Below are 20,812 nucleotides of genomic sequence, written 5' to 3'. Positions count from 1 at the left end.
TAAAATAGCTAAAACTAAAAACTACTTCCAAAAACATTCAGCTTTGATATTAATGAGTTTTTTTGGATTCATTGAGAATATGGTTGTTGTTCAATAATAACATTATTCCTCAAAAATACAACTTGCCTAATAATTCTGCACTCCCTATAATTGTATATATTAATTCAGTATTAATTAATACTTCTTTGATCACCAGTTAACCTAACATGTGTTTGTTTTTGGACCGTTGTACTTTGGAGAAGGTCAAACATGTAAACTCCGTAAAGACAGACCCCAGCCAGGATTTGAAGCAGGAACTTGCTGTGAGGAAGTAGTGCTAACCACTCTGCCACCATGCTGCCCTAATACACGTCTTGTATCTGCCAGGCAGCCTCTGACCTCTGTATGACCTCTTTTCCTTATGTGCATCATACATAATCGCTACTACATATACACAGAAACGACAGTTTACAGTTTCAAGTTTACATTTGTATTGTTACAATTGTTGAGAAATCAACAATTTCTCTTGATTTGATGCCCACTGGCACAATGATCTGAAATCCACCTGGATAGTTACAGATCAATTTAATTCAGAACAAACTCAGTGTTTAAAGGATTGTAGCTCCTGTACAACAGTATAAAATTTAGAGACATTTGTATTCTTTGTGTTTTTTTAGCACTAAATGACACATTTTACTCCAGTCAATTTTACTTGAACATTGTGTGAGAGTTAAAAACTTTAACCCTCTAATGATAGATTTAATTGATAATTGTTTATTTTATCGCTGCATTGCCTATCACAGAGCATAATCATTAGTTTTCTTGCCCTTTAAATAACCGGCTGGTGGTCTGCTGCTGAGCCACGTATCGCCACGTTTGCGAGCATGCGCAGTGCCCAAACGTTAGTGTTCCGGGATAGGTCAGTGTACACAGTGTAAAAAATATATCATTGTGTACTCTCTTACGTGTCTATTATACTGAGCACAGTGAGAGGCGGCAGAGGGGTGTTTTGTGAAGAAAGAGAGGCTCTGAATACGGCACCGAGATGAACTTCTTCAGAGGAGTGATAAGTGGGCAGGCAGCCGGGCCGCAGCCGTCCGGAGCGGAGACGGTAGGAAAGCAGCTGGGCTAGCAGCGGCTAGCTTACGTTTTTCCGCTGTGCGCCGTACAAACTGAGAACAGGGGGATAGAGTTGTGTTTTTAAACTAGTTATTTTTTGCTCCGTCACATAACAAACACCTAAGAGAATGTGTGATGATACCTAAGATACCTTTCACTTGGCGAATAACTGACAGCGAGCTAGTTAGAGGGCTAATGAGCTAAGGTGGCTAATCTGTCAGGCAGCAGTGGGAGTGTGTGTAACCTGCTGTGAAGCCACAATGAATGGAGAAATCCATGAAAGACACGGACACCAAGGACCAGCCCGTTAGGACTGTCAGCTGTTTACACGTCAGCGTTTTGTTTTGATTAACTTTAATCTGTAAATCTACTAAACATATTAGTGCGATCTTGTAAAATGAGCTAGTGTATAACATAAAAATGGACCTCGTCGTGTACGTAGGGCGGCAGCGAACTATTTAGTATTGATTGCCTGCTAATCAATTGGTTTAAAAGCACCAAAAAAAATAACTGAATATTTTGTACTTTAGCTGATGACAGCCATGCATAGTGTTCCATGCAGGAATCTCCTGACACATTGCTGAAATTGCAGCAGACAGCCACATATAATCAGATCTTTGTATAGTGACTGCTCAGGGAGAAAGCTGTCACTCCTGAGAATGCACAAAACACTTGAACAGAAACCTTCTCAAATTCTGTTTTGTTTCTCCACCTTGTTACTGCTCTTTCTGTGTTTAGAGGTGTTAAATTAATTTACTGTTGACTTGTCGACATCCCATGCTGCAGTAAAACTTATCGGTTTTCCAAGAAAATGTGCATTTTTAGACCGCCTTTTGCTTTTGGAATAGGACCTGTATGAAAATGAAAGCAGTAAACCTCCCTACAATAAGTGCATCTGGTGGGCCTTTTTTGGGGGGTGGGTTGGGTCCACTTGTCCCCTTTGTCTCGTCAAATCAATACAAAGTTGTCACCTTCATCCCATGATGGGAGTGGTGTCTTCCAGGGTGACATGAAGGATTGCTGAATGGTTTGAGTATTAGAGCGATGCAAGTCATTTTCTGTGGCCTTTGCAATCAGCCAGATCTCATTTTAGACAGACAACTTAGACACTTTATCACACTGTCACAGTTGACTTTCATGGCAGTTTGCATTAAACATGTGTTGACTCATCATCTTAGTAATAAGAGCTAAGCAACTTGAGATGCAGGAAACATCGTGCATTCACACATGCGCCTTTTCATAAGTGATACGTAAATCTTACTGAAGTGACCAAGGTGCACATTAAGACACAAGCTGTCAGATGGTGTTGGATTAAAACAAAAGATTTCAAAACTTGAAAGGGTTCAGAAATACTAGTGTTTTTTCCTTTAAGTTGTCAGCTGTCTGTGTGTGCTAAATGTAATTATATACAGTATTTTGTTTTTTTTGTATTGTTTTTTTTTGTTTTTTTTTTGCTTCTTCTCCTCACAACTCCACCACAGAACCCTTGGGACTTGGAAACCACAGCTCTTTAAAACATTCCAAAAATTCTGTCAATTTCAGAGACATAAAATTACAGAAATTATCAGCAAGCATGGCAATAATAGTTAAAAAATAATATGTCCGTTAACAGATCCAGAAGCTGTGCGATCGAGTTGCCTCCTCCACACTTCTAGAAGATCGGAGAGATGCTGTCCGTGCTCTTAAGTCCCTCTCCAAGGTAAAGTATAAGTAGAGAACTAAAAGGGCCTGAAGCTGTATGCAGTCAGTTGCTAGTTAAATGGATCCGAACTTGCCTTGGAAAATTGTAATTTCTTGAAGGTTTTAGTGAAACTATTTAAGAGAAGAGCTGTGAAACTTTGAGTTGAAATCACTGCACTAACATCATGTACATAAAGCAGTCTGCACATGTCTTCTGCTGTGTCTCACTGCAATAAACGTGCCATCCGTAGCCTTGGTTAAAAGTCTTGTTTGTCACATTCTACTGATTAAAATGAACTCATCTCTGACCTCCACCAAGTCACTTCTGTTCACTGACAGTTTTGCCATTAGCTGCACTGTCAACCATGAGTAATGAGTTTATCGAGCTTGAATAAGGGGTTTAAGAGGCACAGGGTTTCACGTTAACACACATGGGTGTTAGTCCTGGTCTGCTACACAGATAGATGTGCAGGTTTCCTGTATTTCACAAGAAATGCCACAGAAATCCAGAATGTTTCTAACTAAAATTCCTTTATTTTAGGTTCTGGTTGCATTACCGATCCTATGAGCATTTTTTTTTAAATGTTTTCTAGAAATATCGAATGGAAGTTGGAACACAGGCGATGGATCACTTGATTAACATACTACAGACTGACAGGTATGTTAATACTCATACTTGTAATGCTTGTGGATTACAGCTCAGTAAACATGCTAATGTTTGTCTCCCAAATGCAACAGATCTGACTCTGAAATCCTCGGCTATGCTTTGGATACGCTTTACAATGTCATCTGCAATGATGAGGAGGAAGAACAAGGTATTACACCCCACATCCTTAAAAAATGTGTAATTTAACTTGAATTCATAACTGGAAGATAAAACCTCTGATCTAAAGACATTTCTAACTATATTGAAATGAATTCCTCCTCATTGTGAGACTTCTGTAAATGGTTTGAACTGACTTAAAACCCATGTTTGTTTTGCATGTGTAAACGAGTTCAGTTCATGTTAAACATGGAAAGCTGTCAGTTTGCATTCCCTTCTTCTGTACACTGATGATGACTGCTTTATTTAAAGACTCTCGTCTCTCTCTTCTCTTCCATGTTTTAACCTACAGATGAATCAGAAGGTAAAACTCTTTGACTGTGCATGATGCCAACCCCTCTAACACCAACGGCACTTACGAATCACACAGTCCCCTTTGTTTGGTTATTGAAAAAGAGCGCATTTTAAATGTATTCCCTGCAAAGATTAAAATAAGCTGATAAATGAAAATGGTGTTGTCATGGCATGGGTTAACAAGTCTCTGTCAGCTGATGCTGGACTTGGAATGAATGCTAGCTTTTGGGTAAGGCGTTGAACTTGTCTTCCTCCCTGCACTCGCAGACGCAGTAGCCCCTCTCCCTGTCTCAGGGAAGCATAAGAATGTGTCTGTGCCTGGTCAGTACTCAAACTGTGCCTTTGTGCAGTAGCTTTAGTGCTAACTAGTTATAACTAACTTCACTAAAATTAGAGGGCACCAGAAAATAAACAGGAAGGCACTTTGGTGTTGACAAGAATGCTTCACTAATGTTTCATTACGCCCCATCTTCTGGCTGTTTTTTTTTTTTTTGTTTTTTTTTTTTTTTTCCCCTCACATCACATTTTAATACCTCAGTAATTTTGCACTGTTGTTGTTGTTGTTGTTATACCAATACTAATTATTGTACATGGGGGCAAAACTAGAGAGATTTCTATCTACCTGGCAGTAGTGATTTACTTTTTAGCTCTGATTTGGTTTCAATTGCCATCAGCAGCCTGTCTCTGTGTCTTTCTGCTGTCAGGTAGTATGCGTTGTGGTTTTTCAGAGCATTTTCATTAAACACAACAGCCAACTGGTGCTGAAAACTTTCTTTAGAGCAAAATAAACCAGTAAAGATGGACCAAGGGAACCAAAACAATAAGCTGCAAGAAGCTAAAGTGTTAAGCTATTGTCTGCAGGTGCTCCACCTTGAAATTTAATGTATATTAACTAACTAATTAATTAACTAAGATAAGTTTATCTCAGTTAACTAATGTTAATCAATGATCTCCATTGTTAGTGTTGCAGGAAGAATGAAAAATAGTTTAGCAGCTAAAATCTAAAATGTATAACATGGAGGAAAAAATATGTGTGTGTGTGTGTGTGTGTGTGTATATATATATATATATATATATATATATATATATATATATTTATTTATTAGTATAGTGCAAAATGAAGTCAGAGCAGCATATAGCGACCTGCTCTACTACAGTTAAAAGTGGGAGTGAATCATCAGTTTTTCAGTCAGGAGGCATATATGAGGACCTGTGGGTAGAAGCTTTTATTGAGTCTGTTTGTGGCAATAGCTGTTTGCATAAAGTCATACCACTAAAAGTAGACAAGAACACTCTTTTTGTAATCTCGGTAATGGATCCTTAGCTGGGAAAAGCATCCATTTATTTTCAGTTCTTTGCTTTAAAGTGCTGCACTCATCCCTAATTAACTGTTTATCACTGTGGGCTTAGAATACACTTCCTTTGGCGGTAACCCTGCTGTCCTCTCCTGTGTGTAGCCTCTCTTGTCTTCCTGGTTTGTTCACATTTGTCACCCTGAGCGCGTCTCTCATTGTCATGGTACCTGTAAAGTCGCTCGTCATTGGTAATTGAAGTTATACATGTGAGCTTCACTGCTGTGTTGCTCAGGCTGATTTATATGAACAAACCAGCTGGGTCCACACACTTTCATGGATGACTCCTGAGACGGTGACTCATTTTCAATCTCGCTTCACAGATGAGAACGCACAGAAGCAGGCAGACGACCTCGGCCTCCAGTTTACAGACACGTTCGTCCAGGATCCTGAGCACGTAACCCTGCTCCTCACTCTGCTGGAGGTACAGAGTGGTTTTGATCCAGCAGCAGAAACTCTGTATTGTTAAATTTTTCCTGACCCCCATCTGATGCTTTTCTGCATTTTTAGGAGTTTGACTTTCATGTACGGTGGCCCGGAGTGAAGCTGCTAACTGCTCTGCTGAAGAACCAGGGTCCACAGATCCAGGGTATTATTCTGGTCAGCCCCATGGGTGAGTTTCTTATCTCTGCATTATATCGAACTTTGTCACGTTGGGAATTTATTGCTTTAACAGCAACATTTTTTGTTTCTGTTTACTCTCACAGGTGTTTCCAGATTGATGGACCTGCTGGCAGACTCCAGAGAAGTAATTCGCAATGATGTAAGCACACTTACGTTTTGTATTACACTGTATTTGAACCCCTTTGAAACAGAGTGTTGAGTAGAGGTCTGTTTGAGTCTGTGACATTTTGTTTTCTGCCACCATCAGGGCTTGTTGCTACTTCAACAGCTGACTAAAAGCAACGCTGCCATTCAGAAAATTGTGGCATTTGAGAATGCGTTTGAACGCCTCCTAGATATCATCACAGAAGAAGGCAGCAGCGATGGAGGTAAATTGATTTTTACACAGAATTGTTACTGAACAATACGATCCTACCTCTTTTCTCTAAACACAGTGGGGTTTTTTTGGTGGTTTTTTTGGCTTGTGATATGTCCTGACATCCGTCCTCTTTCTTGTGTGCAGGTATTGTGGTAGAGGATTGTCTGCTTCTTCTCCTCAACCTGCTAAAGAACAACAGCTCCAACCAGAACTTCTTTAAAGAAGGCTCCTACATCCAGAGAATGAAGCCCTGGTTCGAGGTTGGTGATGATAACTCTGGTTGGTCTGCACAAAAGGTCACAAACCTTCATCTCATGCTGCAGGTAATATATCTAATTGTTATCTTGATCTAAGTACTAATTAAAAACAGCTGAATATTATTTGTTAAAACTCTTAAATAACTGTTAAATAATGTTGTAATCCCAGCTGGTGCGAGTCATGGTGTCTCCAGTGAACTCTCCTGGAGCTACAGCCAGCTGTCAGAAGTCCATGTTCCAGTGTGGCCTACTGCAGCAGCTGTGCACCATCCTCATGGCCACTGGTGTCCCTGCAGACATCCTCACTGAGGTAATCACAACAACCTGCTCGTTAAGTCTGGGACCATTAGCCATTGAAGCATTCAAAAGCTTCTTTAGTTCTCACAGCAAACAAGTGCTGAGGCATGTCTGAGAGGTTAAAACGTATCACATTCGAATTCAGAGAGGTCCTAACATTTATGTTTGTATGGTTTATACAGCAATGGCAGTGGAACCTAAACACATCAATTCAAATAGAATAGAATAAACCTTTATTATCCCACGGATGAGAAATTTCGGTGTTACAGAACTCTTACAGCAAGGGAAAATAAAATATAAAAGGAAGACCCAAGGTGGTCCTATAAACATAAGCAACCGAAGTTCGTATATACAGGTATGTACAGGTAACAATGTACAGAATATGTATAGAAAAATTGTACGGAGACATGTATAAAATGTACAGTAAACAAACAAGCTGGTGAGTAAGATGACCAAAAGAATGTTAAGCTGCATTATAGAGTCTGACAGCTGCTGGTAAGAATGTACCTGCGGTAGCGCTCCTTCCTACACTCTGGGTGTAAAAGTCTACTGCTGAACGAGTGCAGTCTCATGCAGGGACTGTCCGTGATGGATGTTACCTTAGACAACATCCTCCCCTCCCCAACTTGCTCGATGGACTTCAGCGGAGAATCCAGGACAGAGCTGGCCCTCCTGACCAGTTTGTTGCGGTTCGTCCTGTCCCTCTCTGCCATTCCACCACTCCAGCAGACCACAGCATAGAAAATAGCAGACGCCACCACAGTGTCGTAAAATTTCCTTAGGAGTGGCCTGTTCACCCCGAAGGATCTCAGCCGCCATAGCAGGTGGAGACGACTCTAGATCCTTTTGTAAAGTGCATTTGTGTTTGTGGGCCAGTCCAGTTTGTTGTTGAGGTGAACACCCAGGTATTTATACTCCTCCACTGTTTCAATGTCCAAACCCTGGATGTTCACTGGTGTAATAGGGGCTGGCTTTTTGCTGAAGTCAATCACCAGCTCCTTCGTCTTGCTGGCATTGATGCAAAGAGGTATTTGATGACCCCCTGTATTCCAGTTCATTTCCCTCCGACACCTGACCCACAATGGCGGTGTCGTCTGAGAACTTCTGGAGATAGCAAGTGTCCGTGTTATAACTGAAGTCCGCAGTGTACAGGGTTAAGAGGAAAGGGCCGAGTACTGTTCCTTGTGGGGACCCCGTGCTACAGACTACAACCTCAGACAGTAAGAGGTGTGGTCCAATACTTTCCTTCATGTCATGCATCAGCACAGCTGCATTTAGGACAAGGGTTTAAATTCTCCTGAAAAACATGTTATGTTTTGGGTCGGTCAGTAAAGTAAAGCGGCTGCGGGTGACTCATTGATAGACAAATGTAATCATATTGGAGGAAGAAAACCAAAAATTAAAATTACTTCGAACAAGAGCGCTGGGAGGATCCCATCCACAATGAGGATAGCAATGGTGTGGCTTGAATTGTTTGCTGACAAATAGTTACCGTATTATCCTAAGATCAATGTCCACACTGAAATCTTGGTGGGCCAGACAGTGATTTATATTTTGTGTCTGGGATACTGTGAGACCAGAGACTTTAGGGTACACTGGGAGTGTCTAAAGCTTAAAGACATGCCTCTGTATGGGGCTAATTAAAATCTAGAAAGGTCCAGATTGACATTTGGGGAAAAAAAATGCATCAAATTAAAAAGATGGGAGCTTTGTGCATTGCAGGAGACACTTCGACATGGAAACTGGTTTGATATGTCATGATACTTAGAGTAACAAAGCTGAAAAAAGAGAATTTTTGTTGCTCAGCAGTGAGCTTATGCAGATTAATGATCGTGACTTTGATTTGGATGCTTTCTTTCAGACCATCAACACAGTTTCAGAGGTTATCAGAGGCTCTCAGGTCAACCAGGACTATTTTGCTTCTGTCAACGCTCCATCAAACCCACCAAGGTAAAAACACAACCAGTGGACTGACCTGTTAAATCGCCTTTATCCATCTAAATCCTATGGTGACCTCTCTTCTTCATGTCCCCACAGACCAGCCATTGTGGTGCTGCTCATGTCCATGGTGAACGAGAGACAACCATTTGTGCTTCGCTGTGCAGTCCTTTACTGTTTTCAGTGTTTCCTCTATAAAAACCAGAAAGGCCAGGGGGAGATAGTTGCTACACTGCTGCCCTCCACCATTGATGGTCAGTAACAGTTTCAGGTCCTATAAATAAATAACATGTGGTCTGTGCTTTTAGATGGTTCACACTGTTTTAAGTGCTTAATAGCTCACTTTTTTCTGCCTTTTAGCCAATTCCATCTCTGCAGGACAGCTGCTGTGTGGAGGCCTGTTCTCAGCAGACTCTCTTTCAAACTGGTGTGCTGCTGTGGCCTTAGCTCATGCCCTGCAGGACAACCTCACCCAGAAAGAGCAGCTGCTGAGGGTTCAGCTTGCCACCAGCCTGGGCAAGCCCCCTGTGTCTCTGCTGCAGCAGTGCACCAACATCCTTTCCCAGGTAGGGCAATGATGATACAGAGGAGCGTGCTGATAGGCTGTGTGTCTCCGTTTGCCATAGGTTTCTTAAAACAGCACTATTGTCGATCACAGTGAAGAGAACAGTGTCACATTATTGTGGTTTTGCAGGGTGATAAGATCGTCCGGCGGGTGAGTAAAGTGTACCTGTGTGTGAGTGTTTGGGTGGCACCTGTCTGTGTTATGTTTTTGGCTTGGCAGTTGTAGTAGGGGTCTTGTTGGGGAATCTTGCTTCCTTATAACTCTTTACTACCCGATCTTTGTCCCTAACTGAAAGCTTTGACCCAGCGCTTCCTCATTAGGGTGACACACAAGTGAGCTCCTCCTCACACACCTGTAAGATGTGGTTGCTGTCAGTGTTTTCACCAGGGGCTTGTGGGGAAGTACACAAGTGGACACCCGAGAGGTTCAGAGAAAAGGGACACATTGGCTGTTTTTAATTGTTTATCTCTGGTGCTATCATCCTGACACCTACTTTAAACTTTGAACTTTGTTTGCTGTGCTGCAAGCCCTTATCTGTTTGTTCAGGAAGTGAGTACTGCAGCAACTTTTGGGCCTTCTCCTGTTCAAGTGAGTGACTGTCACTGCTTTTTGTCCTTTTAATAGCAGCAAAACTGGCAGATGATTTATAGGACTGTGTATGATTTTTATGTCTTCCTTTGGGTTCAGATATTTCTGAACTGGAAATCCCAAATAATGGGATCAAAGAGGCCTTGTAAAACATAACCTTGGTACCAAAACAGATTTAAAAACTAACTTCATGCTGCTGAAAGGCTCCAAATTACTGCTGGTACTTATCTGTTGTGAAACAACTTGATAAAGATAAACGTACTTTGAGCTCCTATTGCTTGAGGCCTGAGGTTGGTCTTTGGATACTCACAACCTCTAAGCCTTGATGGTGTGCTCAAGTTTCCTACCAAGAGCTTGACGGTCACCTCCTGTAAAAGAGGAAGTGAAATCATTTCATGTTTCAGAATTATTATCACTAATGAAAACCCTCAGCGTGGTTAGGTAGTTTGTGCAAGAGCCACATTGTTATGTGTCTGCGACGGACATTTGCATCCAACCTCCATTACCTGATATCCAGCCTGACGAACATGTGAAAACTGTTCAACTAAGGCAGCTGGTATGAGCATGTGCTGTCTGGTGGGCCCTGGTGCTCCGTTTAAAAACTGTAGAGGGCACTCCTGCAGGTTTGCTTTCCCATTTTAGTGTTATTCAAGTATCTCAGGATCTTGTTCATAAGTGTGGGTGAGATGGAACCACAAATCCAGGATTGTGCTCAAGTGTAAAGTGGCTAAGGCTTCAGTCACTCAGGCTTGAAGGCCATCATCGACTAACCTAATTGCTTGCTGACAAGTTATAGTGGCATGCTAGTGACCAAAGGAGGTTATCAGTACAGGACTGTTATGCTTCATCATGTAGACTTCTGCAGAAAATCTATGTCATAACTTACGAACCGGAAACCCCGTTGTAAACCTACACTGTAACCTTCCATGACAGCTGACGTGTACCTCCCGATAAATGTAACTACACATCGGATCAAGGCAGCTGATGTACCCAAACTACTCAGTGATGTGGAAGAGTGCAGCAAAGGGTTAAGAGGGTTTTCTGGTTACAACATAGATTTTGTGCAGGAGTCTAAATCAGTCTCTTCATGACTAGTTTGCCCTAATGTGCCTGTCAGCTGCTACTCACCAACCTATTGTGGAATAAGTATTTTTATTTTTTTATTTTTTTTTTTTGGGGGGGGGGGGTTGTCGTCCTGGCTGGGGGGGTAACTGATTATTTTCTAGGATTATGGTAATGATGCTTTAGTAAACAATTTCACAGAAACACCCAGCAACAACTTGCCATCCAATTGACAAATAGACCTTTTTCCCTGGCAGCCAGTGGTTGCCGACTGCTTGCGTGGGGCGACCATTGTCTACTAAAATCTGCAAATGTGATTTGGATTCTAGGTAGCGAACAGATTTTTGTCACCGATTGTCTAGAACAGAATTAAGATCTCTGACAGTGGCTCATACTTGTGAAGAAGATGTCTTTGTGTCAGGCATATGCAGTGTGCAGCTTTGTGTTAAAAACACACATTCATACGAGCCACACCTCTTCTGACTTCCAGTCTCAGGCTGGCAGCAGTGCAGCCCATTAGACAGTTGTAACTGGATAGCTGTGCCTTGATGTGATGTGTTGTGTTGGTGGTTTCCTGGAAGAGATACAGAAGTGGAAATGTTTCCTCTAAGATTATTTTGTATTATGAAGCTGTGTCACACAGCATTTGCTTTACATAAGTCAATTTCAGCAATGTCTCAAGTGTTAATGGTCATCAGTGCCCCCCACACACATATGACGTCTTTGTAGAGACCAGGCCAATGTGTGCTCAGTTGACGCCTGTGGTGGTCATTGTCTTTTCTTTTGTTTTCCTCTTCATTTTATTTATTTTGCATTGCGTCACATTTGGAGACAAAAGCTGAAAAGGTGATTTTTGTAAGTTTTTATAGTTTTGAATGCTGATTAGTTTTTATCCACACCTTCACTGCTTACTCAGAGAGCTTTCTTAAAAGCATGTCGCGCGTTAAGTGTTAATGCACCTGTTGATTGGCAGTCTTAAGCCACAATTTAAACTTAACAGGTTTTTGCTCATCTCCGTACCGCGTCACACTGTTGTTTTTCATCATCTCATGTTCCAACTCCATGAAAATCATCCTGTCTTCCTTTCAGTGATAGAGATGACATATCCACTCGCTGGCATCAGTTTCCCATAAATGTGCGCATTTGAGGGACGTTTTTTATAAAGAAGGAAAAAAGAAATCCACATTGAGCTCTTTTAAAGATCTTTAAGCTCTTTTAATAATAATGAAACAATTTATGTCATTAAAAAAAAAATCCTGAAAAGCACATTTAGCGGGATTTGCTTTGCATGTGCTGACAGCTGGAAATGAGAAAGTTTCCGTTGCAGTTTCATAACACTTTGCAATCAATTATTTTCAAAGCAAACTGATTTTATTGTTGATCATGTAGTTATTTTATTTATTTACATTTTTTTTAGTAATTATCACAGGATTGCTTGCTCTGATAAATCTAACCTCAGTCTAAATATGTTAATGTTTTTGTTTTGACTGTCCTTATGATAACCTCATTAACCACTAATGTATGACATGTGTTGAAGGATTACTTTAACCATTTCCTTATTTTTATTGACCAGAAAAGGACATGCATTGTTTTAACTTCGCCATTTCCACTGATAGGGATGCTTAATTTTTGCTGTACCAGCAAATCCAATGCTTCTTTTTTAATGTAATTTACCATTTTAGAGCTAACATCTATACTCCGCTCATGCTCTGATGAAATGGCTGCTTACTAGATACGTTAATTGGTTAAGTAATCTGGATCCAACCTCTAAACTATTCCCAGTCACGTTTAAATGTGATGAGGATTCAGTCTGACTCTCTTTTCTGTGTTTTTTGTCGTGTAGCATCGTGTTTTTGTGTTTCTAAGTGTCACTGTAGTTCTACAGAAACACGTTGACTCTCCTTCTGTCTTGTTGTTTTTCTCTGCAGGGCAGTAAAGTGCAGACCAGGGTGGGCCTCCTCATGCTGCTGTGTACATGGATCAGCAACTGTCCGATTGCCGTTACGCACTTTCTGCACAATCAAGAAAATGTTCCTTTTGTATCCTTTTGTCAGTTTTACTACTTCATAGGGTTCTTAATGCCTCGTAAACAAGTTATTTATTATGCTTTTTTCTTTTATTCAGTTTGATTTTGTGTTTAGGTTAAAACCTCTCATTCAGTCTTACTTAAAATGTGCAGCTTTACTTGGATGAGTCCTTGACACTGACTCTTGTAGCTGACCGCTCAGATCTCAGAGAACCTGGGGGAGGACGAGAGGCTGGTGCAGGGCCTGTGTGCGCTGCTTCTCGGCATCTGCATCTATTATAACGACAACTCGCTGGAAAACTATACCAAGTAAATCTCTTTCACTCACTCAAACATGTGCATGCTATAATTAGGTTTACCTAACATTTTTGGTGACAGAACGACAACAATACTCAGTATACACACAAGTAAACACATTATTATGGTGATAAGTTAAAAAAATATAGATTACATGCATTTCACAAATCAGATTTTCATCATTTCAGCTGATATATATCCATCATTTGTGTATCTAAAGTGTTTAAATGAGAGGTACATTGTTTAAATGTGGTGTCTTTGTCCCCTGATTTGACAAATTTAAAACAAATAAAAATCTGTTTAATATTGTGACAAAGCTACTGTGCTCTCTCCTCTTCAGAGAGAAGCTAAAGCAGCTCATCGAGAAGCGGATCGGAAAGGAAAACTTTGTAGAGAAGCTGTGCTTCATCACCAAACATGAACTGTATTCGCGGGCGGCTCAGAAGCCGCAGCCCGTCTTCCCGTCTCCAGAGCAGATGTTGTTCGATCATGAGTTTACCAAGCTGGTCAAAGAACTGGAAGGTCAGTCCCGTCACATTCATCCTAACAAGAACAGTTTAAGAGAACTATTGCAGAGTTTCAGTTGGCCTAACGAGTTATGTTCTTCTCCCTACTTTTCCACAGGAGTGATAACCAAAGCAGTTCACAAGTCTAGCGAGGAGGAGAAGAAGGAAGAGGAGGTGAAGAAGACATTAGAGCAGCACGACAACATTGTGACTCAGTATAAAGAGCTGATCAGAGAGCAGGTAAATAACACAATTTTCATTTTGTTACATGTTGTGTTTGTTCAGTTTGATATACTCTCCTGCTGACAGATTGATTTTTGATCACATGATCCTCAGGACGCTCAGCTTCAGGAGCTGAAGGAGCAGGTGGCATGCATGACCTCCCAGAATGAACAGCTGCAGGCTACAATCACCCAGCAGCAGTCGCAGATCCTGCAGCACAAAGACCAGTACAACATCCTCAAGCTGAAATTAGGTGGGTGCACCTCATCGGCTGTGTGTGTGGTGTGAATTTAGATACATAAAATATAGAGATTTAGTTCATTTAAAATACATTTTCTCATAATGAATGAGAAATGAGGGACTGACATGCAGGATTTTAATCCTATCAACCTCATTCCGGCGGGCACATTAAGCTTTTACTGCCCCCTTGCTCAGATAATAGAGCGACAGGGATGTGCAGCAACATCCCCAGATACTGTTTTATATCAAATTGTGCGAGACCGTCACGCACACAGCCACGTTTCCTAGGAGCAATTTACTTTGTTTCATAAACAAAATGTTAAAATGAAATTTTGTAGCTCACAGACATGTAAAAGCTGAGTATCTCTAGCCTGTTACTTAGAATCAGAGTTCAGCCAGAACCTCGTAGATAGGAGACTGAAATTCAGAGGTTTATTCACAAATGGTGATGTAGCTGCTGCAGGACGGCGATTTAACTGCAAAATTATGCCCATGCTGGGTTCTGGGTACTCTGGATTTCTCCAGTGGTCCAAAGACATGCAGTTAGTGGGGTTAGGTTAACTGGTGATTATAAATTTCCCATAGGTGTGAATGTGAGTGTGCGAGTCTCTCTGTGTTAGCCCTGCGACAGACTGGTGACTCGTACAGAGTGTACCCTTCCTGTCGCCCTAAGGTACCTGGGAAAGACTCCCCCTGTGACCCTTACTTAGATAAGCTGAAGAGGGTGGATGGATGACATAGGCTCACCTACCCTGCTCTGATGTAGCTGACTTGTCCCATATTGCAGAGAGACTGACTTGAGCACAGAGTCAAATTGATTGCAAAGTGTTAGTAAGTGGTCTGTTGATAAATTAGATGACAGTTATTTCCAAACCTTTGTCAATCTGTCTAAGAATGTTTACAGTCAGTCCAAATTAGGCCATGATTGTTTGGAGACAGGCTGCTTTAACCTTTGGATTAACAGTGGTCACAATGGCCAGATAGTTGCTGCAACTACTAGCAGTTGGTTGCTAAATGCAAAGATTTCAATGCAGTCACCAGTAAACCACCAAGCTTCCCCCTCCTTCTACTCACGAGAAGGTTGCTATCCCATTTTTACTCCAGCGTGATTGAGCCTTAAATCAGCTCAGGATTGTAGATTTAGGGATAACATCAGCATCAGTATTGCTGTTGTTAACACTTAAACTGAGTGTTTGTGCTCTAACTTCAGCTAAAGAGAACCAGGGTCAGTCCAACAGCCAGGGAGACGGCTCTCAGGTGAACGGGCTGCAGACAGAAGAGCTGACCCAGCTCAGAGAGGAGGTGGAGGAGCTCCGCAAACAGCACTCGCTACTTCAAACACAACTTGGTGACAAAGATGCTCTCATCAGCAGCCTGGTTAGTATCTTTTTTTCTTTTCTTTTTAAGTCTGTGTGTACTGGCATTGTTGTTCTGGGGGCTGATTCCAGAGAGATGTTTTAAAGCTGTTTTGATGCGTTTGTTGGTGTAAAACAACTGTAGGCAAAATAGTCCTCCAAACAGCTGACTGACACACGGGGAGCAATGTGGACTCTATACAACCACCAGAGATTAATCAATTGATTTGGACTGATACATTGCTTTCTATGTCTTATTTTAGAATTAACACTTATTATATCATTATAATGTTTAAACCACACCTGTAGAATAAATTAGAAGACGAAGATCAACCAGAAAACACTACTGCAACTATAAACATGCAATCCAAATCCAAAGACACAAAGAAACCTTTACGTTTAAACTTTGACATATCTGGATATGGGAGCTTCTAAAAACTGCTTCATGTCTGTATTTGGGTTAATCACATAGTTACATATTGTATCTGGAGTGAAAGTGACTGCATAATGTTTTAACTCTGTGTAACTGTAGAAATCAGGAGCTGCACAGACAGCAGAGGGTCCAGCAGGAGGATCAGACGACACAGAGCTGCTCCAGGTGGGATTCATCACTTCACACCTGTCCCTGCTTTTCCTTTGAACCCCCTGTTTGCTAAAAATGTTTCAAAAGGTTAAGCGCATGAGGCAAATGCTTGTTTTGTCACTAAATAAGTGTTCGAATTACTCTTGTGACTAACAGAGAGGTAAATCTTTAAGTGTACCGTTTTATTTTCACTTTTATTGACATAAATATTCAAGATGATTTATGATGTTTACATGTATGCAAGAGGGTGTGACTCAAGCCTGAAGAACCTCTCAGGAAGTGCAGCGCTACAGCTTGCTGTAGAGTATTAGTGGTTTTAGGACGGGATGGACTTCTGGGACACAGACTTTGTACTCGGATTACCTTATTTTCTCTCACAATAAGAATTATATATGTCACCAGAGTTAACCTGGAGGCATTAATCAGATCGGGTGTTAGTATTTTGTACATGTGCTGAATGTGTGCTGTGTTGCAGGAACTGGAGGCTTTAAGAAGTCAAGTTCAGTCCCAGTCAACAGAAATCGGCCAGCTGAAGATGGAGAGACAAGACCTGCTCAGAAGAGCTGAAGTCGGGGTAAAAATCATGAGAAGCTCAATTTGACATAGATTTGCTGAAGTTGTTTAAAACTAATGAACCTTTCTCTGGCTTCTCTCAGTGCTCTGACACACTCCCCTCTAGTGACAGCTCATTAGATGCTGCAAAGATGGCTGAACTGGAGAGCAGGCTGGGAGCGCAGACGTCTGAGATGGAGAGACTAAAGGTGCGTGAGAATATGTGATCCTCTAAATCACTTGACCCTCATTTACCGTAATGTTTTTATACTGCATTCAGCTTGGACTTCTCATATATTAACTCCCTCTCTCCCGTCTCCTTCCTCTCCCTCTGCGGCTCAGGCAGAGGTAAAGAACCTGTCGGAGAGCCGGGCGGAGCTGGAGAAGCGGCTGGATTCAACTACGAGCACGGTGGCCATCCTGCAGACGGAGAAGGAGAAGCTGCAAACTGACGTCCAGGAGTCCAAGAAGGAGCAGGATGACCTGCTGATGTTGTTGGCAGACCAAGACCAGAAGATCACCAACCTGAAGAAGAGACTGAAAGAGCTGGGAGAGACGGTAGGAAAGCTATTAGCATTTTCTAAAATCACCAGTATAAAATGTATAGTTTTCACTGCCAATCTGCCTCGTTTATCCAAACATAAGGAACAAATTAGTTCAGCCCACTAAAATTCAACAGTAGAAATTATGAAATATCTAATAGCCTCACATTTAAATAATATGAATATTTTTGTTAATTTTAGGAATATTTTGTTAACGGGACACCCAGCAGATTTTGGGACTGATTACTTCCCTGCATTAGTATTGTCATACAGGAAAATGGGTGTCACAGAGAAAATGAACATCCACATGAGGTGGAGCTGCTGTTTCAGCCTTTTACCTCTAGTTTTGTTCTCAGGCTAGTAAAACACGCAGCCCCAACAACCTCCAGCAGTAAGGTTGAGAATTTTCTTTAAAAGTTTTGAGTGAGAGGAGAGAAAGATGACCAGTAACATCCAGCAGAGATCCCAGGTCAGTTTGGTTCACCAGGTCCCCTCAGGTAGCCGTAGGCTCTTGGAAGTCTTTATGCCCACGCCTTCTTATGCCAAAAGAAAATTGTCTGACAATTTGAATTGAACTGACAATGAGCCACGAGACTTTTGCAAGTTTGCACTTTGATGAATATTCTCCAGAGGACGATCTTAAAACAGAACAAACATCAGGGTAACACTGCTTGTTTCTAACATCCTGTATCACAGACATTAAATTAGCACAGTGTTGTTATTGAAACTATGACATATCTCATGATATTGATGTGGCTCTATGACAGTTGGTGTAAAATTGATTTGATTGCAGTTTTTAAAATAGCTTAAATATGTTTTTCAGTTGTGAGAGTTTTGATTAGATAGCCAGTTATGGAGGATTTGAAAGTGCTGGAGAAGAAAAAGTTGGATTAAGTATAAAATTTCAAACTGTCCCTTGTTTTTTTTGTTTTGTTTTTTTTTGTTTTTTTTACCCCAGTGTAGTATGTATGTAGTCTGATCTAAACTTTCCCCAGATTATTCAGTCTGATCTAAATAAATGAACAGTGAGTTGATTCTGATTAGCGAGGATTCAAAATAAAAACGACCACACTGCAGCCTCAGTCGCACATGCCGAGACAGCGGTAACTAAAATGTCTATTCACCGACTGGTTGGCTAGTGGTTTCTGGCTGTCACCAAGTGAAAATGGCTGCAAAGAGGGTGCTGCAGTCTTCTTATGATTGATTTTCGTTGCAAGCAGGTTGCAGTAGCCCACAGTTTGCATGCAAGGAATTCATGAGTGTTTGTAGGTTACACACAAACTACGGGTGACCACCGCAATCTGTGGTGCAGCACTGGTTAACTTTATGCACCTGTTGTTGTTTTCTTGTTTTTTTTTTTTCCCCCCCCCACTATCAACTGTGAGCAACCTACAGCAACCGCTCACCAACTGGTTGGAGACTACAGGTTGTCTCCAGTGACCTGTGTCTGCTTTGTGGTCTCAAAGCCTGTGTGATTGTGGCCTATAGGGGTTGGAATTGACTCTTTTTAGTCATTCATCTTATTTTTCATTGCCAAACAAACAAAAAAAAAAACCCAGCAAGATTTTAGTGTCTAGTCTTGGACTAAGTATCATTAAAGCTTGTTTGCTGTCGTGGTAGCTTTAGCAGTGAGTAATTATTTAATAGTTACAGAGGAATAGATGCAAACACGTAAGTGCGAACCACTCAGTTCTGTTTCGTCTGTCTGCTTTAGTTAGACTGTGACCCTTTCCTTGCAGGTGGAAGATGAAGATGACCTCGACACCAGGGACCAGACAGACGACGATGATGAGGAGGATGAAGATGAGGACTAGAGAAAATCAGTGAAAGGAGAAAAAGGAGAGAAAAGACTCTGCAGAAACGCACCTGAGAAACTGAGTAGGACTAAAATATGGAAGCAGTTTCTCGTCCGGGCTGCCATGCTGTCTTCTTCTTTACTCCAACACATGTATGCGTTAGTTTTTGGACATTTTTAGTTCAAGATGACGATGTTCTTTCCAAAAACTCAATTTTCAGCGACAGCTGAGAGGTTTAAACATGTCAGTGTATTCATCTCTGCTGCATTCACCATCAGTTTGTGATGGATTTTATTAGTTGTTTTGTTTTTCTAATGTACTGTCACATAGTTCCTAATCACAGAAAAACCCTTAAGTTAAATTTAACACATCTGGAGAATTTGCAGAAGTGGATTTAAAATGTGTCACAATGCATTCTCATTTTCCCCATCCTGCACTGCTGCCCTCACCAGTACAAGCACCTGCAGCATTGGCGTCACCTGCACTTCGCCCCCCGATCAGTTCGAGTTCAGCGTCACAGTTGTTCCATTTCACCGACTGCTCTGCAATATGCTGCAAAACACTGATGGAAAAGATGTAAAGAGACAAAAAAGACAAATATTTTTGCAACTTTTTGTCCAATACTGGCATCCAGCTTCTGTATGATATTGTGTAACTTATCACTTTAAGAGCGACATTGAAATGAATAAAGAATCTATCTATATGGAGGAATAATTGTAGATAAATTAAATTTTACTAAATCCACAATAAGACCTGGCTGTTAGGATTTTTTTTTTTTTTTTTTTTTTTAATTCAAGTGTTTAAAAAAAAAAAAAAATGTTCACGCTGAATGTTTTCATGCCAAATTAATAACACTAAATGATTAGTGTCTGTCACTAAAACCTGAAAAGGAGGCATGGCGGGACATCGTACATTTACTGAGAATAAACTATTGTACCCTCACGCGTCTTCTGCTAAACACTGTTCATTTCCCTTGGTGAAAAACTTGTGAATCGATAAAAGATGTGAAAGAGAGTTCAGAAGGATTTCTGATATGGAAACAGCTTAACAATGGGATGATGTGGGGGCGCCGTGCTGAAACTACAGGTGGACTATAAAATCTGCATCTTGGATGCTTCAAACATGTTCTCCTGATTCATGAAAGAAGGAACCACCATGTTTGTTGAATAAAAATAAATACAAATATAATATTTTGAAATGAAATGCTTTCTGAGTTTAGTTGCTTAGTTGAAATCCTGCCTGGCTTTGTGTGACTGGAGTAAAATTGATAATGAAAGCTTGGTGAAACTGCAAACTAAATTATAATAAAGCACACTATTAATAAACATAGTTGTGAAAAAAGTATCCACAATTATACAGTGCTGTGACTGAGTACACCCCATGACTCAGTTGAATTACTCGCAGATATGTTTGCATGTACTGTTAGTGAATCAGGGAGTCGCTTCTTGTTTAATGCCATACATACAAAGCACCAAACTCTTAATGATACATAATGCTTTGTCATAACTGCATTTAATTAGGTTGAGGAAAATATTTTGGATTTCCAGTTACCTTGGAAACGTTAATAAACAAGCTTCACTTTAATGGCACACTCCTGTTGACATAAATCCACCATGACGCATGTTTATGATGACGTTTGTGGGAGAAGTTCACACTTGATGTTATTAAACTGTTGAAAACAGAATGGGACCTTAGCTACAGTCCCATGTTTCCACACAGCCCTGCTCAGTTAGCACACTATCAGCCAACAACCTTGG

At 41.0% G+C, this 20,812-nt stretch overlaps 1 protein-coding gene across 5 annotated transcripts; it reads left to right on the top strand.

The window, feature by feature from the left end:
• The first annotated feature begins 855 nt into the window (after positions 1-855).
• On the top strand, positions 856-20,258 carry uso1 (USO1 vesicle transport factor). Of its 5 annotated transcripts, none has more exons than XM_080881618.1 (26): positions 856-1,090; positions 2,711-2,797; positions 3,372-3,436; positions 3,517-3,593; positions 3,894-3,905; positions 5,571-5,671; positions 5,758-5,860; positions 5,955-6,010; positions 6,119-6,239; positions 6,374-6,552; positions 6,656-6,796; positions 8,645-8,733; positions 8,821-8,975; positions 9,082-9,287; positions 9,416-9,436; positions 12,865-12,975; positions 13,153-13,271; positions 13,600-13,781; positions 13,884-14,005; positions 14,102-14,240; positions 15,438-15,604; positions 16,115-16,180; positions 16,641-16,739; positions 16,822-16,926; positions 17,060-17,275; positions 18,974-20,258. In XM_080881618.1, the coding sequence occupies exons 1-26, from the start codon at positions 1,025-1,027 to the stop codon at positions 19,007-19,009; spliced, it is 2,841 nt and encodes a 946-aa protein (XP_080737744.1). In that variant the 5' UTR covers positions 856-1,024; the 3' UTR covers positions 19,010-20,258. The 5 variants fall into 5 exon arrangements, with proteins under 5 accessions (XP_080737744.1, XP_080737740.1, XP_080737741.1 ...); XM_080881614.1 differs by having other exon boundaries at positions 858-1,090; positions 18,999-20,258; XM_080881615.1 differs by lacking the exon at positions 3,894-3,905 and having other exon boundaries at positions 858-1,090; positions 18,999-20,258.
• The last annotated feature ends 554 nt before the right edge of the window (positions 20,259-20,812 follow it).

This window comes from Rhamphochromis sp. 'chilingali' (assembly GCF_963969265.1).
Source record: "Rhamphochromis sp. 'chilingali' genome assembly, chromosome: 4".
Classification (NCBI taxonomy): Eukaryota; Metazoa; Chordata; class Actinopteri; order Cichliformes; family Cichlidae; genus Rhamphochromis; species Rhamphochromis sp. 'chilingali'.
The sequence above is the reverse complement of the archived record's forward strand: the minus strand, read 5'-3'. Positions and strand labels throughout refer to the sequence as shown.